At 40.5% G+C, this 20193-nt stretch overlaps 3 protein-coding genes across 3 annotated transcripts in view; 1 reads left to right on the plus strand and 2 right to left on the minus strand.

Moving 5' to 3' along the window:
* Positions 1-1168: 1168 nt before the first annotated feature.
* On the minus strand, positions 1169-5745 carry cpox (coproporphyrinogen oxidase). Its single transcript, XM_041041224.1, has 7 exons — positions 5062-5745; positions 4696-4839; positions 4418-4528; positions 4118-4259; positions 3012-3230; positions 1983-2087; positions 1169-1887 (listed from the first exon to the last, which is right to left on the minus strand). Exons 1-7 carry the CDS (start codon positions 5627-5629, stop codon positions 1803-1805), a joined length of 1374 nt encoding a protein of 457 aa, XP_040897158.1. The 5' UTR covers positions 5630-5745; the 3' UTR covers positions 1169-1802.
* Positions 5746-7863: 2118 nt separating this feature from the next.
* On the plus strand, positions 7864-11486 carry ccdc181 (coiled-coil domain containing 181). The gene is made up of 5 exons (XM_041041029.1): positions 7864-7965; positions 8387-9397; positions 9544-9690; positions 10381-10544; positions 11046-11486. Exons 1-5 carry the CDS (start codon positions 7864-7866, stop codon positions 11215-11217), a joined length of 1596 nt encoding a protein of 531 aa, XP_040896963.1. The 3' UTR covers positions 11218-11486.
* Positions 11487-11898: 412 nt separating this feature from the next.
* Positions 11899-20193, minus strand: part of p3h2 (prolyl 3-hydroxylase 2) — a 49913-nt gene continuing 41618 nt past the window's right edge. Inside the window, exons 4-15 of the mRNA XM_041041027.1 lie at positions 19900-20031; positions 18006-18133; positions 16245-16334; positions 15733-15773; positions 15109-15200; positions 14842-14969; positions 14511-14606; positions 14197-14347; positions 13909-14026; positions 13680-13755; positions 13302-13442; positions 11899-13145 (exon numbers count right to left, since the gene is read on the minus strand). Coding sequence (XP_040896961.1) covers positions 13053-13145; positions 13302-13442; positions 13680-13755; positions 13909-14026; positions 14197-14347; positions 14511-14606; positions 14842-14969; positions 15109-15200; positions 15733-15773; positions 16245-16334; positions 18006-18133; positions 19900-20031 — 1286 coding nt within the window. The 3' untranslated portion in view covers positions 11899-13052. The remainder of the gene's footprint in view (positions 13146-13301; positions 13443-13679; positions 13756-13908; positions 14027-14196; positions 14348-14510; positions 14607-14841; positions 14970-15108; positions 15201-15732; positions 15774-16244; positions 16335-18005; positions 18134-19899; positions 20032-20193) is intronic.

Here is a 20193-nt window from a genome sequence, read left to right on the forward strand (position 1 = left end):
TTTTCACCGATTTTGACGCCTTACTATACTATGACGTTTTTTATGACATTTTGAGGTCGAAAAAAATTTTGACTTTTTTTGTCCGAAAACAACGCCTTACTATACTATGATGTTTTTTATGACATTTTGAGGTCGAAAAAATTTTTGACTTTTTTTGTCTGAAAACAACGCCTTACTATACTATGACGTTTTTTATGACATTTTGAGGTCGAAAAAAATGTTGACTTTTTTTGGCCGAAAAAAACGCCTTACTATACTATGACGTTTTTTATGACATTTTGAGGTCGAAAAAAATTTTGACTTTTTTTGGCCGAAAAAAAACGCCTTACTATACTATGACGTTTTTTATGACATTTTGAGGTCGAAAAAATTTTTTATTTTTTTTTCCCGATTTTGACGCCTTACTGTACTATGACGTTTTTTATGACATTTTGAGGTCAAAAAAATTTTTGACTTTTTTTGTCCGATTTTGACGCCTTACTATACTATGACGTTTTTTATGACATTTTGAGGTCAAAAGAAAATTTTGACTTTTTTGTTTGAATTTGACGCCTTACGGTGATACACTCATATACTTTACTATGACGTTTTTTATGACATTTTGAGGTCAAAAGAAAATTTTGACTTTTTTGTCTGAATTTGACGCCATACTATAGTAAGACGTTTTTCATGACATTTTGAGGTCAAAAAAAAATTTGACTTTTTTTTCCCGATTTTGACGCCTTACTATACTATGACGTTTTTTATGACATTTTGAGGTTAAAAAAAATTTTTGACTTTATTTGCCCGATTTTGACGCCTTACGGCCGTATGACGTTTTTTATGACATTTTGGGGTCAAAAAATTTTTTGACTTTTTTTGGCCGATTTTGACGCCTTACGGTGATACACTCATATCATAGGGCCCGTCCATCGCTGCTTTCAGCTTTAATTATAATTGTTACCTGTAAATTACTTTACATCTCATGAACAATTGTTTTTTGGATACATTCTTCTGTCCTCAAGGAACCACCTGGCCTCTGATCCATATTTATCCTCTCTGTGGAACCTGATGCAAAATCCAAGTACTGTTTACTGCTGTTCAAAGCTGGAAGTGACTCATTAACCACAAATGAATGACCAACCACAATGTAAATGAAGCGCAACAGGAAACAGTTAATTCTTACTATTTAGCTTTGATTGTCAAAAAAAGATAACCCATTGTGGCGTGCATATGCACTTACACATTAAAAACATTAAAATGTTTATTAATATTTGATACGAGTAGTGGTGCACATGCAAATACAGTGGCTCAGTTTGTCCTTATTTTCCCTTTCAATGCCTTGTTAAAGAAGAACAGAACAGAGTGGAGCTCACACAGTTTCAAGTAGAGCACAACACATTTAGCCCAGGGATAAAAAAAAAAAAAAAAAAAAAAAACCCTCACAGCTAGCTTAAAAAGGAGCATCAAACTGAGATAACAGAAAAGCAGGTACAATAGCCACATGTGAGGTGCAGCAAGCTTTGGCACAGAGCTCAATCATTGCGTTTAACAACACAGTCTCATTATTACAATATTAAAATCCCCTGTGATTACGTGTTAACAAGGCTGATTTGACAAAACAGCAAACAGGAAGGAGAAAAGTACCAGCGCAGATTAAAAAAACTCTTCAGGCAATTGGAAAGCAAGTTCATATTATTTTGGTAAACAAATTTTTAACAGCTGTAGACCTTGTCAAACAGGTCACACCTTTATAAAACACAACAAAGATGTTTTCCTGGATGTTTTGTCCATATTGACATGTAAACCTGTGAACACTGCGGTCACACCCACTCTTTGGGGTTTCGTAACACCTCCAGCATCTCGGCCTCCTGGGTACCTTTGGCAGGCTCGTGCATGTACTCCCACCTGAGGATGAAAGGTGAGTTTGTTACCAAGCAACACAGCTCATTACTGTCACACAAGAGCAGGGCAACGGCTGCTTCAGACCAGTGATGTCTTACCTGGCAGTGAGAGGGAGGGACATGAGGATGCTCTCAATTCTGGAGCCAGGCGTGGCCAAGCCAAACTTCACTCCCCTGTCATACACCAGGTTGAACTCCACGTATCTACAACACGAATACACAAAACCTACTGTAGACAAGTGGTTTCATATGATGTATGATGCACCAAGTTCAGATCTGTTGTGCCTTATATAAATGGTTCTCAACCCTTTCAAGTTGCAAGCTCCCAGAATAATAAGGCTTATGTTTGTGACAATTACCGTTGTTTGTGATGTATCTAGGCGTTGTGCAATGTGCTCCAGGCACTGAGGATTTTTGATGAGTTCAGGGACTTTTCTTCTTGGCGGACCAGCATCCTCTCTGACTTACAAATTAAAAACTGCATATATTTTACGCTATAGCCACTTGGCTAAGCACAATAATGTGGCACAAATGTGTTAGAATCAAACTTTCAATCAGAACTCAGGCAGCTTTTGGTTTCTTTTTACAGTATTTCAAGCACTGTTTGAATATAGACTTGACCTGATGTAGGCAATCCAGCACAGTGAACTTTAAGTCATCTTTGCTTTTGGTAAATGTTAATGTTGGACAATAACTGACTCCAAGGTTGGTACATTTATGTGCTGGTAAATAGCTCTGATATAATATGTTTACAAAATAAAGAAAACTATATGTAAACCAATATGGATCATGTGTCTGAAACAAGTTTAATGTTTGTGTGGCTTTATTTATAGTTGATTCATTCATAGTTGATTTTATGTATGAAGAAGGATCAGGATCAAGTTTAGGTTCGTTAAGTATAGCTGATTTGAAAATTGCAGATTTAATAGGTGATCAAACTAGTGAGTGTGTGGCTAAAACTATTAAGACTTATTACTGTTATGACTCACTACAACTGAAAAAAGACTCTTCAATTATTGAACTAAAATTGGCTATAAAATAAATAAAATAAATCCTTTTAACAATCTCCCTTGTAAAATGTATGTATTACTCATTAACAACCGCAGGTTATTTTGTTTTTTTACTCACCTGCCTCTTCGCACCTGCTGCCAGTCCTTCTGCTCATCAGTAAAGGAGTCATTGAGATGTTTGTATACGATGGGCAGGTAACAGGGCACCACAGTGCGGGCACAACTCTTGACAAAGTTGAACACTTCTTCCTGACTTGGGGAGTCCAGGTCATCGAAGAAGATCCCTCCTATACCTCGAGTTTCTCCTCTGTGGCGGATATAGAAGTATCTGTCACACCTAGAAAACATAAAAGTTGGTTTGGAAAATCCTTTATTTTCCATGCCAGGCTGTGTGTCAGGTACATGGTGGGAGAATCAGCTGTGTGTACAGTTGAAAGCAAAAGCTACACTACATGCTACATACTGCTTTTTTAAATTAGTGTGTAACATATTTTTTTTCTTATTACATTTTTAGATTTTTTTTTTAATTTGGTCAGTACTCCAAAAGAATCACAAAAAATTGGTTAAAGTACTAACATAAAAAAGGAATTGAAAATAGGACATCCAGAGTACAATGGGAGTTAAAGTTACTTTTTTTTTTGCTGAGATCACTACTTAAAGAAATACTATGGCATTTATGGAAATATGCTCACTCGACAAATTTCACATCTGTCTATTGAATATGAAATTACAGCCAAGACAAAGCTAGCTTAGCTTAGCATAAAGACCGGAAGCAAGGAGAAAGAGCTAGCCTGGCTCTTTCTAAAGGTTAAAAACAAAACAAAAAATTCTCCTAGCTACACTTCTTAAGTTCAGCCCAAGGTAATGGATATCTTGCATCGATTTCCACCACTAACTCTCAGCGAGAAAGCAAAAGAACATATTTCCTAAAATATTAAACTATTCCTTTTTAAATTTAACTTTAAATTAAAATGAGAAAATACACTTATTTCAAGCCACATCAGATAAACCACACCCATTCCTTTCATATAACCAATGGTCATTAACTGGTTAACGTCACGGCTCAACGGTTTTTCTGCAACTGCAGATTTTAGGCAGAGACTTCCTCTTATCATCATCTTACACTGAGGATACACCCATTGTAATCCACACAGACAAATACCCAGAAATCAGGCAAACAGATGGGTACTGAAGTACACATGCATCTCCCGAGTCACACTGTACCATTTCTTAAAGTCAGGGTAGTACTGCGGGCCGTGCTTGTCACAGGCCTCCTTCAGGGTGTTGTGGAAGTGAAACGCATCTTCTTTATCAATATAAACTGGAGTCAAGTCTGTGCCTCCACCAAACCACCACTGCTTAGTGCCTGGAACACACACACACACACACACACACACACACACACACACACACACACAGATAAGGAAGAAGGAAACAAGGGTTATTATTCATTCACGTACTCAATAGTGTCACTGACACCAAGACACAATTGGTGATGTCAAGGACAGACAATTACTCACTCACCATCTTCCTCCTCAATCTCAAAGTATCGGTAATTGAAGTGCACTGTGGGGATGTGGGGGTTCTTAGGGTGGATAACAGAGCTCACACCCATGGCACAAAAAGGCAGCTTCCCTGAAAGAAAACACAGAGCACAACATTGAAGTTCAAACACAGACACAGTTCATGCATGTTTTAATGCCAATTACAACATTACACAAAACAAAGATGAGCGTAAAGTGCAAAGTAACACAACAACTCTGTTAGGAAATGCAACAATCAGTGAATATCAGAGAACTCACCATCTTTCCCTTTGAGGACTTTGCCTCTGCTCCTCATCTGCCTGGCGGCCTCCTCGGTCAGGTTCCCAAACACCACTGACACATTGACCCCTGCCTTCTCAAACACCTTTCCATCCTGCATCACACAACTGATTCCTCCGCCACCTGACACACACACATACACACACACAGGGTCAAGGCGGAATAACCAAAAAAAGACTGACATGAGATTGGTTGTGCTGCTGTCTGGCAGTTTAGTTACTGCCACTCTAAGCCATGCATCTGTGTTGCTTTCGGCTTTCGCCAGTACACCCTCATAAACACCCTCGGCTTTGTTTTCAGGTGTTATGATATAATAGCGATATCAGTCGAGCCCCCTGCCCTCACCTTCCTTCCTGTCCCATCGGTCCACCTTGAACGTCCCACCATCCACCTTCTGCAGGGCTCTACAGAACTCGGCCTGCGTCTCCATGATCAGTATTTCCATCCTTGTACGCATCTCCCCTTTCATTCTCTGCAGCACGCTGATGTCGGTCACTGGAGGGGACATGAACCCCCGGCATCTTTCCAGAATATCCCCCTCTTGCTCCTTTTCCTCGGCGGCTTGAGAGACTCTCGTTGCCATTTCTGCACGCTGGAAGTGGTTAGTGTTGGCTAAAAACCCCGCTACGGCCGCTGCTGCTGTCACTGCCGCGGCTCCACTGAGCGCCAGAGCTCCCCTTCTGGCTTGTCCGGCTGCGGATCTCCCTGCGGTCCCATGGGACATTAACCTCACTCCGGTACCCCTGGAAAACCATCTCGTTCCCGGAAGCAAAGTCAATGACGGGCTGTAAGCGGAGGAAAACGGCAAACGCGACTCTCTTACCCTAGCAACCCCCTTTAAATGTGCAGTCAAGCATCGTCTCGTCGTAGTCGGAGCCGTTTTGTTCACTGTCCAAAAGACGATGGTGGCCATTTGTAAGAAACAAACCCGCTCTGTCCTCGGTGAGTACCGGTCGTAGGCAGCTACAGCGTAGTTAACTTCTCAAAACATTATCAGAACTTGCGCCTACGTGCTGCAGGTCGTGCTTCAAGTCGAGGGGCGTGTAGTTCCTCTGTAATGACAGAGGCATCACGGGAGGTGCTGTTCTCCGCCATTCGTGATGTCGAGTTCTCCCAGTGGCGAAAGCCTTCAGAAAACTTCAAAACCCAGAGTGCAGTGCGCCTGATATCTGATGTTGCGTTCGAGAACTTCTAATAGGCTCCGTCATCTGTGATTAGGAGGGAGTATGAACTCAAGTGCTGTTTTTGTTGTGTCCAACCTTCTACCTTTAATCGGAGTTAAATATACTCACTTTGTGTAATCACAGTATTACGACATAACATTAACTATACTCCGACCAAAATCCCGATACATTTGTTGTTTAGTTTTAAACTAGCCCTTGCTCATAATAAAATCTTTGTATTATTACAGATCCCTTCGCCACCAACTCAATATTTAGAATAGTTTTACTGTTTGTTTCATATTATTAAATAATGTCTCATATAAACAAGGGTCCGAAATAAAGTCGACTGGTTCGTACCACTGTCCAATGGCCATGTGCTGGCAACATGATTAAACATTAACCAAAGTAAAAATGAGGTGAGCGCCCATTTCTCCAGTAGATTCTCCTCATTGGTAACTTGGTTAAACATGAGTTTAAAAATTAACTTAAGACAGTAAATTTGTAAATTAGATAAGAGATACGTTCATTTTTGTAACTGTTGTTGCCATTGTTGGTAGGCCTTGTATTGTTTTGTCTGCAATCGCAAGCGCCACCTTTAAAGCCTATATAATTTCAGTTTATAATTTTAATTGGTGCTGCCTACTCCCATACATGTGTAATGAATCATACTTAATCCGGTCATTTTTATTGTTATTTATTTATTTATTTGGATGTTGAATTTTAGTTTAATACTTTAAATCTCGTGTAACCTTTCTTACCAGATTACAGATTTTTTTTTTTTAATTTTCCCTGAAGGATAACATTTGGGTGTTTGCCCTTGTTTACAATATGTACATGGAGATACAGGGAATTCTGGTGTGCGTGTTTCCTGACTGCGCATGCCCAAGTAGTAAAGCGTGTTGTAGGTCTCTATGACGACCGGCCCATTAAACCTTTTAGGGCTGCAAAGGGACTAGAAGCAGATTATGTGCTCAGGTGTTGCTTCGCAGGCTAGCAGACTCTATGTGGGCCAGACAGAAGGAGAAATAGTCACCGAACAGCCCGGCTGGATGTCTTCTTTCACCTCTTTGAATTGAACAGGAATACTGCGCAAGAAGCAGCTGGTGGTGAGTTTAACAGCCCTAGCTGCCTACCACAGTTTTTACTGCTATTTATTCCCAGAAGCCAAAACTCTGTTTAATGTGAGACTTAAGGGCGCAAACTCTGCTCTGCATCTCAACCTCTTCTTCTGTTTCTGTTCTGTTTATTTTAAAAAACAACAGAACTATAAAAATAAATAGGATTACAGTGTCTTTTTGTGTTACATCTTGCCATGTAGCCAGTAAAAGTGGTTCTGAGTTACAGTGAAAATACAGGTACAGAACGTAAACATAACCTGTATGATAGCAGACATGGAACATATGTATGTAAGAAAAACAAGAATAATAGTTTATTGCTAACCGTGCAGTATTGATTTTTGTCCAGTAGGGGACGGCCAATCACACAAGTAACCTATTTACATACTGTGATGTTGTCCATGACCAGGGTGGTAGGATATCTAGCGATGCCACTCATCCCATTTACATCAGGGACTCTACTGACAGGTGGACAGTCCCAGATATGTTAACCTCTCTGGACTACTAATACCTTCATCAAATGAGGTGACATTGGTGTGGTAAACAACTACGGACTGTGGTCACTTCAGTATAGTACAACATACTCGTACATGAAAAAGTCGATCAATTTAGGTTAAATGTATTACAGAATATTTATTGTAATTACTGTTTGGCTATATACTATTTATTATTACTATTATTATTATCATTATCAGTGATTATATTGTAACATTGCAAAGACCAAAGTACAGGTCCAGAAGGAATTTTGCTTCTATGGGGGCTATGAATATCCAGAACTCATTTCTTGCTTTATTGGTCAGTAGATCTTGCTTAGGACTGAGCGACTGTTATCGCTTTTCTTAGGTCCAGCTGTTTCCCAGTGGTAGATTATGAGTGAGGTGGTTTGCACAAAGTCCCAAGAGGAGTATGAAGACGACTTTGAGAAAGATCTGGACTGGCTGATTAGAGAGGAAAGCCGGAGTGAGGACCAGGTAAGTCGGGTCTCACCATGCAAAGTACGATTTATTCAAGACCACTAGGCAGACTGATCTGTTTTATGCTTTTACTCAACCTTTTTTTTTATCACGCTGTATCTTTGCTTAATTGGATCTACTTACTGCAGACTGGGTGCTGAACGGGTCCCTAACCCTGCTCTGTGAAAGTGTGACAGTGAGTAGTGTTGAGTTACTCGAGCTGGCACATCTCACTATTTGCATGTGAAACCTGCTCGGTTGACATACAGTGACATACTTTCACTGTGCCACTGCTGAATGCAATATTGATGAACACATTTACTCAAGTATGTTATCACGCCAGCACACCTATTACCTGCTGAGGACTGATGCTGCTCATTCATTTACATTCAAACCTAATTAATAAATGCAGTGTGCCTCTGCCTCTTCTTCCCGACAGGGTCCTGACTATGATGACATTGAGGCAGAAATTGACAAAGAACTGGAGGAGGATGAGAAACAGCAAAGAATGAAACAAAAGGACAAAAGCTACAAAGAAGAGAAGAAAGGCAGCAAAACAGAGGAGGTGGAAGAAGATGAAGAGAGGTGGCCTTCACCTATGGAGCCATTGGAATATGACTCTGACAGAGATAGCCCAACTAAGTCATCGCCTGTAGTCCCACCTCCTCCAGGGATGGATGACCAGACAGAAGAGGAGAAGAAGTACATTCTGGAGAAGATCCAGCAAGCTAACCGGGAGCTGCAGGACCAGGAAGCTCCAGATATGACAAGGCGCAGGCGGTTACATTTTAAAGAAACGCTAGTGGACCTAGTGGTGCCTCCACTGCAGTTTGAGAAAGATAGAAAAAGCAGTGTGGTGGAAGGGGGAAAGGAGAACAAGGATAGAGAAAAGGATACAGAGCTAGAGACTGAAGTGTCAGGGAAACTGTCTGAGTTAAAGCTTTCCCCTCGGGAGGAAAGTGTAGGATCTGGAAGATCTGGCAGGGCTGTGGAGAGCAGTGATGGAGGGCAGGGGATAAAGGAGGGCAGAGTCCTTGTGGAAAAAGATGGGAAATTTCACCTGGTCAGCTTGAAAGAGGTGGAGAGTCAAGGACTTCTCCCTCCTATTGCAAACAACTACAATGAATACTCACGCTCCTCTCCACATCTCCAGGAGCAGACTGTGAGCTCCAGTAAGGTCCACAATTCCTCCGCCTCTCCTCGTTCTCGTGCCGGCTCTTCCTCCTTCCAGCAGGGTGTCGATCACCTCCGGGCCCCCAGACCTCCAGCGCAGCCCAGGAGCAGGCCCAGCTCAGCCAGCCACAGTCAGAGAGGCACCCAGAGGAGAGGCAGCAAACGACGTGTGCAGTCAGCCACTGGGACACCCTTCCAGGCCACTTACACCCTCTCCCCCCAGCAGAAAGAGCTGCTGCACAGGATCCAGGACAGGAAGGAGAGGTTGGCCAGAGAGGTAGGAATGAAGTGATACACTCGATCAAATAGAGATTAATTCAAATGCTTAGATTCTGAACTCTGACCAGCAAAAATAGCACATTTACCATCAAAGTACAAAATTGCATATGTATTATATTTAATCACTCTTGCTTCCAATGTCAGGCAGAGCAGAGGAAACATGAGGAAGAGGAGCAGAAGAAGCAGGAGAACGAGCTGGCATTCAAAGCCTGGCTAATGAGGAAGAGAGAGCAGCTTCAGGAGGAGAGAAGGATCCACCGAGCTCAGGAGATGGAGAGGATGAATTCTAAGGTATGACCACAAGGGGGCACACCAGCCTACTAAAACACAGATCTACAGCTTGTATAAAGCTTCAGAGGTAGGACTGTAGACAGGCTGCAAAAGAAATAAGGCTCTATGGCTGGTCATTTAAGCATTTTTGTTTTGATTAGATGAGTAATTATTTGTATTTATTAGTCAGCCACTATCCTTTCAGTTTCCTGTTCTTAGGGTAATTTAATTTGTTTACAATTTAACAAGCACTTATAGTCTTTAGCCTACAGGAGTGAAGCCTCGCTTTAGGATATCAGAATGACAAGAAATATTAATATAAGAATTTAAAGAATGTAAGAATTCATTTTGGTAAGATGCTTCACTTTAAGCTAATTTTAGATGCAGAAAAATCAACTGTAAACTTATAATCACAGACCAGACATATAAGTATTGTCCAGAATATTTTCAAGTTACCTATTAAATTTTGCACCAGTCTGAAGATGACTTATATAACACAGTACTTATTCTATTCCGCACAAATTAAATCTTTAAACAGGCACTGACTGGTTTATTTGTTATAACCAGAGCAATAGGAACTGCATTCCTATGCAGAGTAAACCCTAAACAGACCAAGACATCTACAGAAAAAGCACTAGTTAGACACTGCAAAATGAACATTAGTCATTATTTCCACATTATTACTGCATTAATTTCTACTTTTCCACACAGAAGGACTCTTCACACAGTGACTCGGAGGAGGCCTTCAAGCTGTGGCTTCAGAGGAAGCAGGAACAGCAGCAGAAAGAGAAACAGCTGGTGGAGCTGAAGAAGCTGGAGGAGGACAGTGGTTACCTCCTACGCAGCCGCGAGGAGTGTGAACATGCCTTCAAACTGTGAGTTCACCTTAATCCTTTTAGCTTTTTCATTCAAGGCCTGTAGTAATAAACCAATAGGTAATTTTTACAGGCAACAAGTATAGAGGGAGTTGGTAGCATCTTGAAATAACAGTCGTGAAGATGTGAGAGACAGAAAAATTCAAACTTTCATAAGACATAGTACCATGCGGAGTTATGTGTGAGTCAACAACTGTGTCAGCCACTTACAGACATGTAAGTATTACTGAACTGACCCGCTGGGCACAGGCCTTTGTCTGAAGTGACTGGTAGCAACACTTGTTTTTTGAAAGTCACAAAAATCAGTTAAAAGAGGTTCCTGGACATTTTTTTCTTTTTTGGCTCTTGATCCTGATCAGTTCCTTTTTTAAAATCTGCAAGCCAAACCCAATCTAATATTTGCTTTTGTTTATTTTTCCTTCATATTATAGTTATTATAAATTTAAATTTGGTGTCAAAGCCATCTGTCTTGATATTCTCCATCCTCTTTCCCGTCCTCAGGTGGGTGAAGCGAAAGCGGGCGGAAAAGCGAGCGGAGCAGCAGGCGGCTCGAGAGCGCTCCCGCAGGCTGGTGCTGGAGGAGAGACGAGCGCGACGCATGCGGGACCTGATGTGTACTGTCAATGAAGCCAAGCCATTCAGATTCACTGAGCAGCTGGCCTACCGCTTCTGAACCAAGCACACCCAGCAAGACTGCTGAATTCACACAGCACCATCTAAAACTGGATTGAATTTGGCTGAATCTGTTGAATCTGTTCATACAGTAATTTAACCATAGGCTGGACAACACAAAAACCTGGTGTGGAACATAATACATCAATTATTGTGTTCAGTTTGTTTTATCATTTCTATTTCTCTGCTGTGTTAAAGCACATTTCTTAAAAAAGTGACCTCTACACAGTGACCTCTACTCAGGTTGAACATATCTGGGTAAATAATTCATCCAAGTTAATTTAAGGTGTGATAAAAATGTATTAAGTTAATGATTTTGTTTTCTGTATTTACAAGCAGATGCACTTTACTTTCAATGAAGCTCTTCACAAACTGCAGTGCTGTGCAGCTTGAATATAAGAGCTGAACCACTTCTTACTATTGGCCTTTTATCAGAGAGTATTTGGTTACATTAATACAACACAAGAAGACATTACATTTTATAAGACGTTACTTGAACTGATGTAACTGTAAAGGAATTAAATATATATGTAAGAAGAAAATACTATAGTAAATATGCCTGCTGTTTAATTATGTTTCATCACATAAAAATCATTTTTAGTTGATACAAAAGAATGAATTATGCTCAATTTTGTGCTGAACAATAAATTGCGAGTAAATGAAACAAAAATACACAATTGGATCTAGATGCCAAATATTGTTTTTAATTTATAGGCATGTGCACATACATTTTTGTGTGCTACAGCATTTCAAAATAATAATAATAATAATAATAATCAGTGAAAACAAAAGTGGCTAACCTCATTAAAACAATGGGATTAAGTTTCTGGTTAGCAGTTTAAATTTATGTAGATAAACAAAGCTACTCTTTGTATGTTTCTTTCCATTGGTTTTACAGTGCACGACTCGGCCATCATCATCTATATCATCAACACAAATATAAAGAAATAAAAGATCTTACAAATATGTATTCCTTGAAACAGGAATGATTGACATCTTTTATGAAAAAAAGTTACTCATATTAAATGCAGACAGTTACAACAGCAGCTGTCTATTATTCAAAACACATAAATAAAGGTAAAACATTAACACACACACACACACACACACATACACACACACACATCCTGTCCTCATGTTAGTGAACATGTAAACCAGTATTCTGCTCTGTGTGCCCAGAAAGGAGGGAACTAATTTATCACAACAAGGAAAAGTGGACAAAGGGGTGACAAGAGGCATTTTCAGTTTCAGACTTGACACACAGAGGACAGAGTGCATGATCATTAAATATTCAGCATATTAGAACATATCTATTTCATTTTTTTTTCTTTTAGAGTGAGTGCTAGGCCTATTTGAGACTTATATATCAGAAAAATATTAGAAAAACAGTGCACTGCCTACTTTGAAATTATTACTGGCACAGAAAAAGAAAAAAATGCATATGTAACAGTACCATTTGTAAAGGTTAAATATTATTTTGAACTGCTGACCTGAAAAAAATACATACATAGTTTTTGAATAAAACGCATTATTTGGCTTCTTCTGTGAGATTACAGATAGAAAACAAAACAAAGTGAATCTGAATTTTTCTTAACTCAAAGCTGTGATATTACTGGAAGGAAAGAGGAATAACCAAAGGTAAACTCAAGTACTGGCATGTAGAGAAACATGAAAAAAAAGACATACGACTAACAACACAAAAATGTCAACATTATTGATCTTGAACTTCAAACAGTACAAAAATAGAAATGTTCTGATTCAAAGGTCATTCAATAAATAGTTAAAATATATAGAAAGTTTTGATTGTGGGGGGAGGATGAAGCTGTTTTTCTGCTTCTACAGTTCATCTTTCGGGTTAATTTTGAGGCCCTGACCCCACACAGACTGTGTGTCCAATGCCTGGATCACCTCATCTGCCTGTAGTCTCTCCTACAGAAGAAAAAGACAGAACGTAAAGAAGAAAAAGTTTCTACAACTTCTATCTGATCCAAGAGTTGAATCAAAATTAGAATGAACAAAGGCAAAATCATTGTTACTCAGAGCCAACATGGCAGCCAAAGGGCTGTAATTACAGCAGGGGATTACCAGTTCTCTGAAGAGCGGGTCCAGGGTGAACCACAGAGCCACAGCACACCTCTGCCCGCTGGTGACGGCCTTTACGCCGTGTGGATTTTCCCCTCCTGATGAGAAACCCACCATCCTGCCGCACTTGGGCTTCACTGATGCCTGCAGAGGATGAAAGAGATGGAGCAGGGACAGAGGTGAAGTCAAAATTACTCTATTTATAGTAGTATAGTAGTAAGACAGACCCAAATATTAATAAATAACCTCAATATATAAAAATATCAGGTTAAAAGCATGGCTTCCCCCACTGGGTGTCAAACCTCTGTGCTACAGTAACTACTGCCATTTTTCAATCTCTCATTTATGTGTAAATCCCACATCTCAGGAGATCCAGCTTACTGTGACTGTTTTGGCATCCATTTCAGTGAATATGAACTCTCCTCCTTCAAAATCTCCATTTAGATATAGCAGTGCACTGAAAACAAAAAAAGTGAGGGTCAGTGCACACTCAACATTAAATAGAGGGATGTGATAGTGACCATTATACATGTTTAAATGTATAACACAGCAGCAGCAAAATAGATGCATTTCTTTTATGTGGTTTTACAACAGTAGCTTCATCCTGTACCTGTAGTCTCTGTATGTGTATGCTGGTGGTTCCTTCCAGCATTCGTTGGCCTCAGGGTCCAGCAGGCAGTTGTCAGCATGGATGGGATGGCTCAGGTCATTCCTGTGATCTTGCTGACCTAAGAACAAAAACCCAAAAGACACAAAAAGCATAAATATTTATCTGCACAGCAAATACGAATTGTTGGTGTGTTTTGACTGTAATTATTAAAAGTTTATTCTGCAGCTGAGCAGTTTCACACATAATATCAAATGACGAGAAAAATGTGTGTCTGTTAGTGTCAGTGACCTGTGATGGCCGTGCGGCACACCAGGTGTGTGTAGGAAAAGTGCAGGGTGGAGTTGAGCAGGAAGTAGGACTCGATGATGCGTCTCGCTCGCTCACTGATATCGTAGAAGAGGCGAGCGCTTCTCATCGGCACTCTGCCCTCATAGCCGTACTGCAGGGGAAGAGAAAACAAAAAGAAACTGTAACATGCAGTCAAACAGTAAATCAAAAAAGTTAATTGCACAGGCAACACATTTTTAACCAACACTTCTTCCCAACTGCAGGCCCAAAATTTGCTTAAGTAATATATAAAAGTTGTTTAGCGGTTAGTGTACCTGCAGGGTTTTGAGTACAGTGGCTCCCTCAAATTTCTCATTGGGCGTGTGTGGCGACATCCTCCCTCTGTAACCGTCTCCTGCCATGGTGACAGTCTGGAAGACAAGAACAGAGCCAGAGTTAAGCTTCAAGTACAGAATCACAAACAGAACTTTGCTGTTAGAAAACGCTCAAGCAATTATTCATTATCAAGCAAGAGTAACTTTCAAATCTGAGGTGGTATGAAAACTTTAAACCAAAAGAAAACCTACTGAATAAGATTTATGGTTATCTATGACAATTCCAATGATTTAAACTCCTAATTTTATTAACGCTGTGTAATGGCCTTACATGTGCCAGGTGTCTGAGCTCTTTACACTCCTCCTCAGATATAACATGGTCCAGCAGCACCCGCTGGGTCCCGTTCAAGGCTGCAGAATTCTGCACCAGCTGCACGCTATCATACAACAAGGGGCCACCTACACAGAACAGTATTTAAAGAATGCAACATGTTATCTCAACCACGGTGGTCAGAGAAGATTTAAATGAACACTGATGACTAAACCTGAGCAGTTAAACTCCCATTCTCCTTCAGCTCTGGCAGCAGTGAAGATTTACCTTCTTTGAGTTGCTGTGGAGCAGCCACAGTGACGTTTTTCTTCTCTGAGATGGGAACATACTCCATCCAGCCATCTGTACCAGAGGGAATCCTGACAGAGCAGAGGATAGAAAATACATTTAGGTCTGAGGAGCCAAAATCGTGATTTTCAATTTTAAACTTGCAGTGACTGATTTTTTTGGCCACTTGGAGGCAGCAAGGAAAAACTGGAATCAAAGCACTTGGCATATAAAGTTAACATGGTAAAACAGCAAACAACAAACAGGAGAGAAAGTTTGGTGCTCCATTGGCCTGTTTGGTGCTGTGGACTTTTAGAGACTTTTTTTTTTACTGACAGCAACTGCCTGTTGCAGCTGAAAGCCACATTATGAGAGCGATGGGAGTAACTCAGAAAAATGAAAAAGAGAAAACCAAAACAATGAGCTGAAAGCTGAGAAAAACTGCAGTTGGGTGATAATTCTCTGTGGGGTTGTCCCTATGAGTGACCCCCTCCTTACGTTTTTGTCACAAAAATACTGATTATAGATTCTTTACATTTTTAACATCTGCATATGCAACTTTTGCTATTACAGAGAAAATCTGTTTCACAGTTTTCCCTTTGCAGTCATTTTTTAAATTTTTACCTGTTGGAGTCTTCTCTTCCACCTGTGCTGCTCCAGTAATTCTATGAGAAAGACAGATTTTATACTTTCAAAACTTAAAAGCAGTAAAAGTAAATACTTATATCAACAATATGCCAGACCAGAGGGACTGATTTGACTAATATCTCAGATTATTTCATAAATGCCGTGTACAAAAAAAGTCTCAAAATGTCCACTTGGTGTCGCTGTTGAATGAGAAGACAGAGGTGCAGGCCTTGCCAGACACCTGTTACCCTGCCTTGAGTCAGCCAGGCAGCAGGGGCACATTGAGGCTGTTACACACCCAGCAGGAGATCTGTTCTGCATCAGAGACATGTGGACTGGCTTACCAATAACTGCCTGTTAAATTACACAATCACTTTTCATTTCAAGGTAAAACTGGGAATTAAAGGGAACTGGTCTGTCAACAAGTGCACACAGTCTGCTTTGCCTTCTTAAATAAACATGAATAATTAAGAATAACATTGGAATAAAGTTGTATTCTACTAACTCACCCCTTCTGTAAATTCTACACCCATGATTTTGCTGCCAACCAGGAGCAGCTCCAGTTCCTGTTTGTGCCTCCTCAGGTACCAAGCAGCTTTCTGTGAACACACACATACCAAAGGTTCATGGCCATACCATAAAGAGAGTTTATGGTACTCAGAGTTCCATATCATGCCAATGTTTAGCTAAGACAAACATCATTCTATAACATCTTCAATTCTTCTATATGGAGCTTTTCCATATAGAAGAACAGGACTACACTGCACTCTAAATGTGCAGTGTAGTCCTGTCCTGACTCATTCATTGTCCAAATATAGGGAAAGAGAATGAACTTCTCTTTCCCTGTCTTTTCCTCGCCTCAGTGCCAGGATTAATGGGGTACGATGGCCCCTCTCTTTGTTCTTGTCCTCTCTGAGGGACAGATTTGCTACTGTTTCCTGCCTGGAGTAAAAATAACAATGGGTGCTACTTTTGACTTTGCATTAAGACCGACTGTGACAGAAAGTCAGTGACAGAATTTGTCTGTTTTTAAATTTTACATACAAATTGTTGTGCATGGAGCCTGACTGATAGAGGATTTTACTACTCAAGGAGTTGAGCCTTGAGGCCATGATGAAACTTAAGCTGCCAAGAGCATTTTTCTTGCAGTGGTTTAAAAATGTCTTCTCTTGCATCACTCTTAATGCAAACAGTCCCCAAATTGTTCCAGAGAATTCTGTGGGTACTCTGACATGACTTTTCCTCCTCCTCCAGTGTTCCTGAAAGGCAGGATTCTTTGGCAGGGAGGCAGCTTGGATCTGGCACTGAGATCTATGGCTCTGTAAATGAGCTCCCCGAGGCTGGAGGGAGAGAGGACGCAGAGAGGAAAGGCAATCTGTGGGCTAACGACTGTACTTTAAGCTGGAGGGACTGGAAAGGCTTGAGGGCTAGAAAAATCTAAGCTATGGGTAAAAAAACATTAGCATGAGCTGTGACATGTCAGCTCTCACACACACATGTGCAGTGTCAAACTGCACAAACTCACACATTCACACAGACCTGCTGAGAGCCTCGCTTAATGAGTACCAGGCTTTCTAGGAAAAAGAGGTTGTGTAATTGCTACTTAAACAAGGCATCGCTTGACTTTTCAAAGCAGATGATCAGAGTTTAAGAAAGACAAATTCTCAGTGCTGAAGTGGCTGATGAGTAGTCAAGCTGAGCAAATTTAATTTTCTCAGGCATGCAGATATTCAGCCTTAGATTACTCAGATTATTACGAACACCAGGGGGCAAGGAAATAATAATAAGCATGCCCAGAGGGAAAAAATATGTTGTTATAAACACACAGATGTCGCAAAATTTGTCTAATTCTTCCAGCTGGATGGAGAACATATACAAGTGAAAAGCAAACTTTAAGAGGCAACTCCTGCCAAGCGGCGAGTAGAAAGTCTGTCCAAGAAATACAGCAAACGGCACTGCTGCCTCCTGTCTCCACATTTTCCCTCAAATCCACACTTTTCCTCTCCAGTCTCTTTTCGCTACATGTTACATTTTTTTTTCAGTTTTCAATTAATCATCCATAGCTTGTTCAAAATTCTGCTACCAGACTCCAAAAGATGTGCGCACATTATTTCAGTTTTAGCCTCATTATTAAAATTTGTCTTTATTGCTTCTAAGGCATGACATGGTCAAGCCGCAGAGCATGTCAATAAAACTGCAAGAAAAACATCCCTCACAGACTTCAAACCATCTACCCCTTCACGCCCCACGTCCCCAGAACCAATCCTGACCTCTCGCGGTTCTCCATCGTGTCCCAGCACCTCTCTGTAGTAATCCACGTTGTCCGTCATGAACTCCTCTCCCTCGTGGAATAAAAGGTAGGTCAGAGCACACTGCAAGGCCTCCTCCAGCCTGTCCACTTCAGAGAGAAAGAGGGACACAAAGCAGTTTGTTTGGTTTCTCTTTATGGTTTACAGCACACAAAAAAAAATCTCGCCAGGTGCAGTTCATCGGCCTTGGTTTCTGCAGAGATGCTATCAACTGGATAGACCAAATGACCAGTGTAAGTGAAATGTGAAAATCTATTACGGCTGAAATTCCAAAACCATTACAACAATGGAGCAAAATCTGCATGCTGACATAGTGGAAACAACACACAGACACACACAAATGGCATTCCTAGTTACAACAGAAAGATGTTGGAGATGAAGTGAGACAAACATTCATCAGGACAATACTGTACTGTCTCCCTGCAATCACACATATGTAACCCCATACAAACCCTCTGCTCTGCACTACTGCTGTTAAGTGCACGCACAAACACATTCTTTACTAGCTTGTAAAGGCGCAGGGTTAACCAAAGGCTTCCTGCCTTGGCTGAGGCTGAGGCAGTGTATCTGCTGCTGTCAGCCATGTGTTTCCAGGTCAAATAAAAGTCTGGAGATTTGAGCTCAGTCAAACTGAAGATTGTCACTGAGGATTTATTTAGGAAACTTAAGCAGCTCAAGCACAATGACAGGCTGCTGAGTGATGGCAAATGTCCACTGCTGCCGTGTGGTGTGGAGCCGCTGAGGAGAGTAAAACATAGCAGGGTCACAGTGCTGTTGGGTGATAAAGAGCTCAGATTACTGGCTACTGGAAAGTAGTGACTACCTTAGATTTCTAGTTTTGACAATGAAAATGCTGTTAAATGACGACTGCCAGTAACAATGAAATTTACAGTAGTATGAAGAGAGGCAGAACGCAAATATAGTGAATGTCATAAATAGAAATATACATGGGATCTGATATCATGAAAAAAGTCATGAAAATAACTTAAAAAACAAACAAGAAAACAGAAGCAGATTAATCTTTTTATAAGACGTGATAAGCACTAAGCTGTGAGCCATTTCCACTTTTACAATACAGTAGACTCACTGTGACACTTTTTTTTTTTATCAACCTCAGGTAAAAAAAAAAAGTTTTTAAGGCTTCCACAGACCCCAACACACACAGACAAAAAGACAAAGACACAAACACCCATCAGTGGCTGTTAGGAATCAAAGCCTGCTCAAACTGTGTTTGCACAGACCAAATGATCCACTCCTCTTTATTAGAGCCATATGCTCATGAATCATTAAGTATAATCTGGTGATCTCACAACTACTCAGTGCACTGTCATTCCAAACTACGCTTTGTTGTTCTTCTAGAAGAGCTTTTCATTCAATAGCAAACTTGTGGTCCATTCATTCACGTAAACACACACAGAAACACACACACATACATCTTTCAGCCCCAGGTTCAGACTGTACACACACATATAAAAGTAATCCAGACCGATACACAAACACACAGCAGATCATACTTGATGTGAAACAATGTGAAACTTCCAACAGGGTGTGGCTCACTGTCAATTGACTCGACCTGTTTGCAGCTCTTTGTGGTCACCATGGGTTCTTGTATGTGAATGTGTGCGTGTTTGGGTGTATGACCTGGGTGGGTGTATCCATCTTCTTTGTTCATAATTACACCAAGCACAGTCAGATAGCTGTCATGTGTGGGAACTTAAAAATTAGACTGTTTGGGTTACAGACGGTTTGTGTTACAGAAAAGGTGATAATAGTGAAGTACGAAAAGGGCTGTATATATATGTTCACGGGGTGTTTTTGAAGCATCCAAAATACATATTAAAGACCTTCAACTTACCCTGGAAGTAAGCAAACTGAAGGTAGTCGTAGTGCAGAGGCAGGTAGTTCTCCATGGGTGACAGGCGGCCTGGCCGGGTGGCGAGATCTCTGACACACTCATGTTCACAGTGCAGCACCTGAGTGAAGTGATCTGCAACAAAATGATTTAAAAACAGTTTTTAGATCATCAGCATAACTTTGCTCAATATACAGTATTAATATAAAAATTTCTCAAGTTGCACAGCACATTTAAAAATTTATATGGTTTAGACTGCATGTATGATATAATTTTGCAAGTGTTACTTAGCATTTA

This window comes from Toxotes jaculatrix, chromosome 6 (assembly GCF_017976425.1).
Source record: "Toxotes jaculatrix isolate fToxJac2 chromosome 6, fToxJac2.pri, whole genome shotgun sequence".
In the NCBI taxonomy this organism is placed as follows: Eukaryota; Metazoa; Chordata; class Actinopteri; family Toxotidae; genus Toxotes; species Toxotes jaculatrix.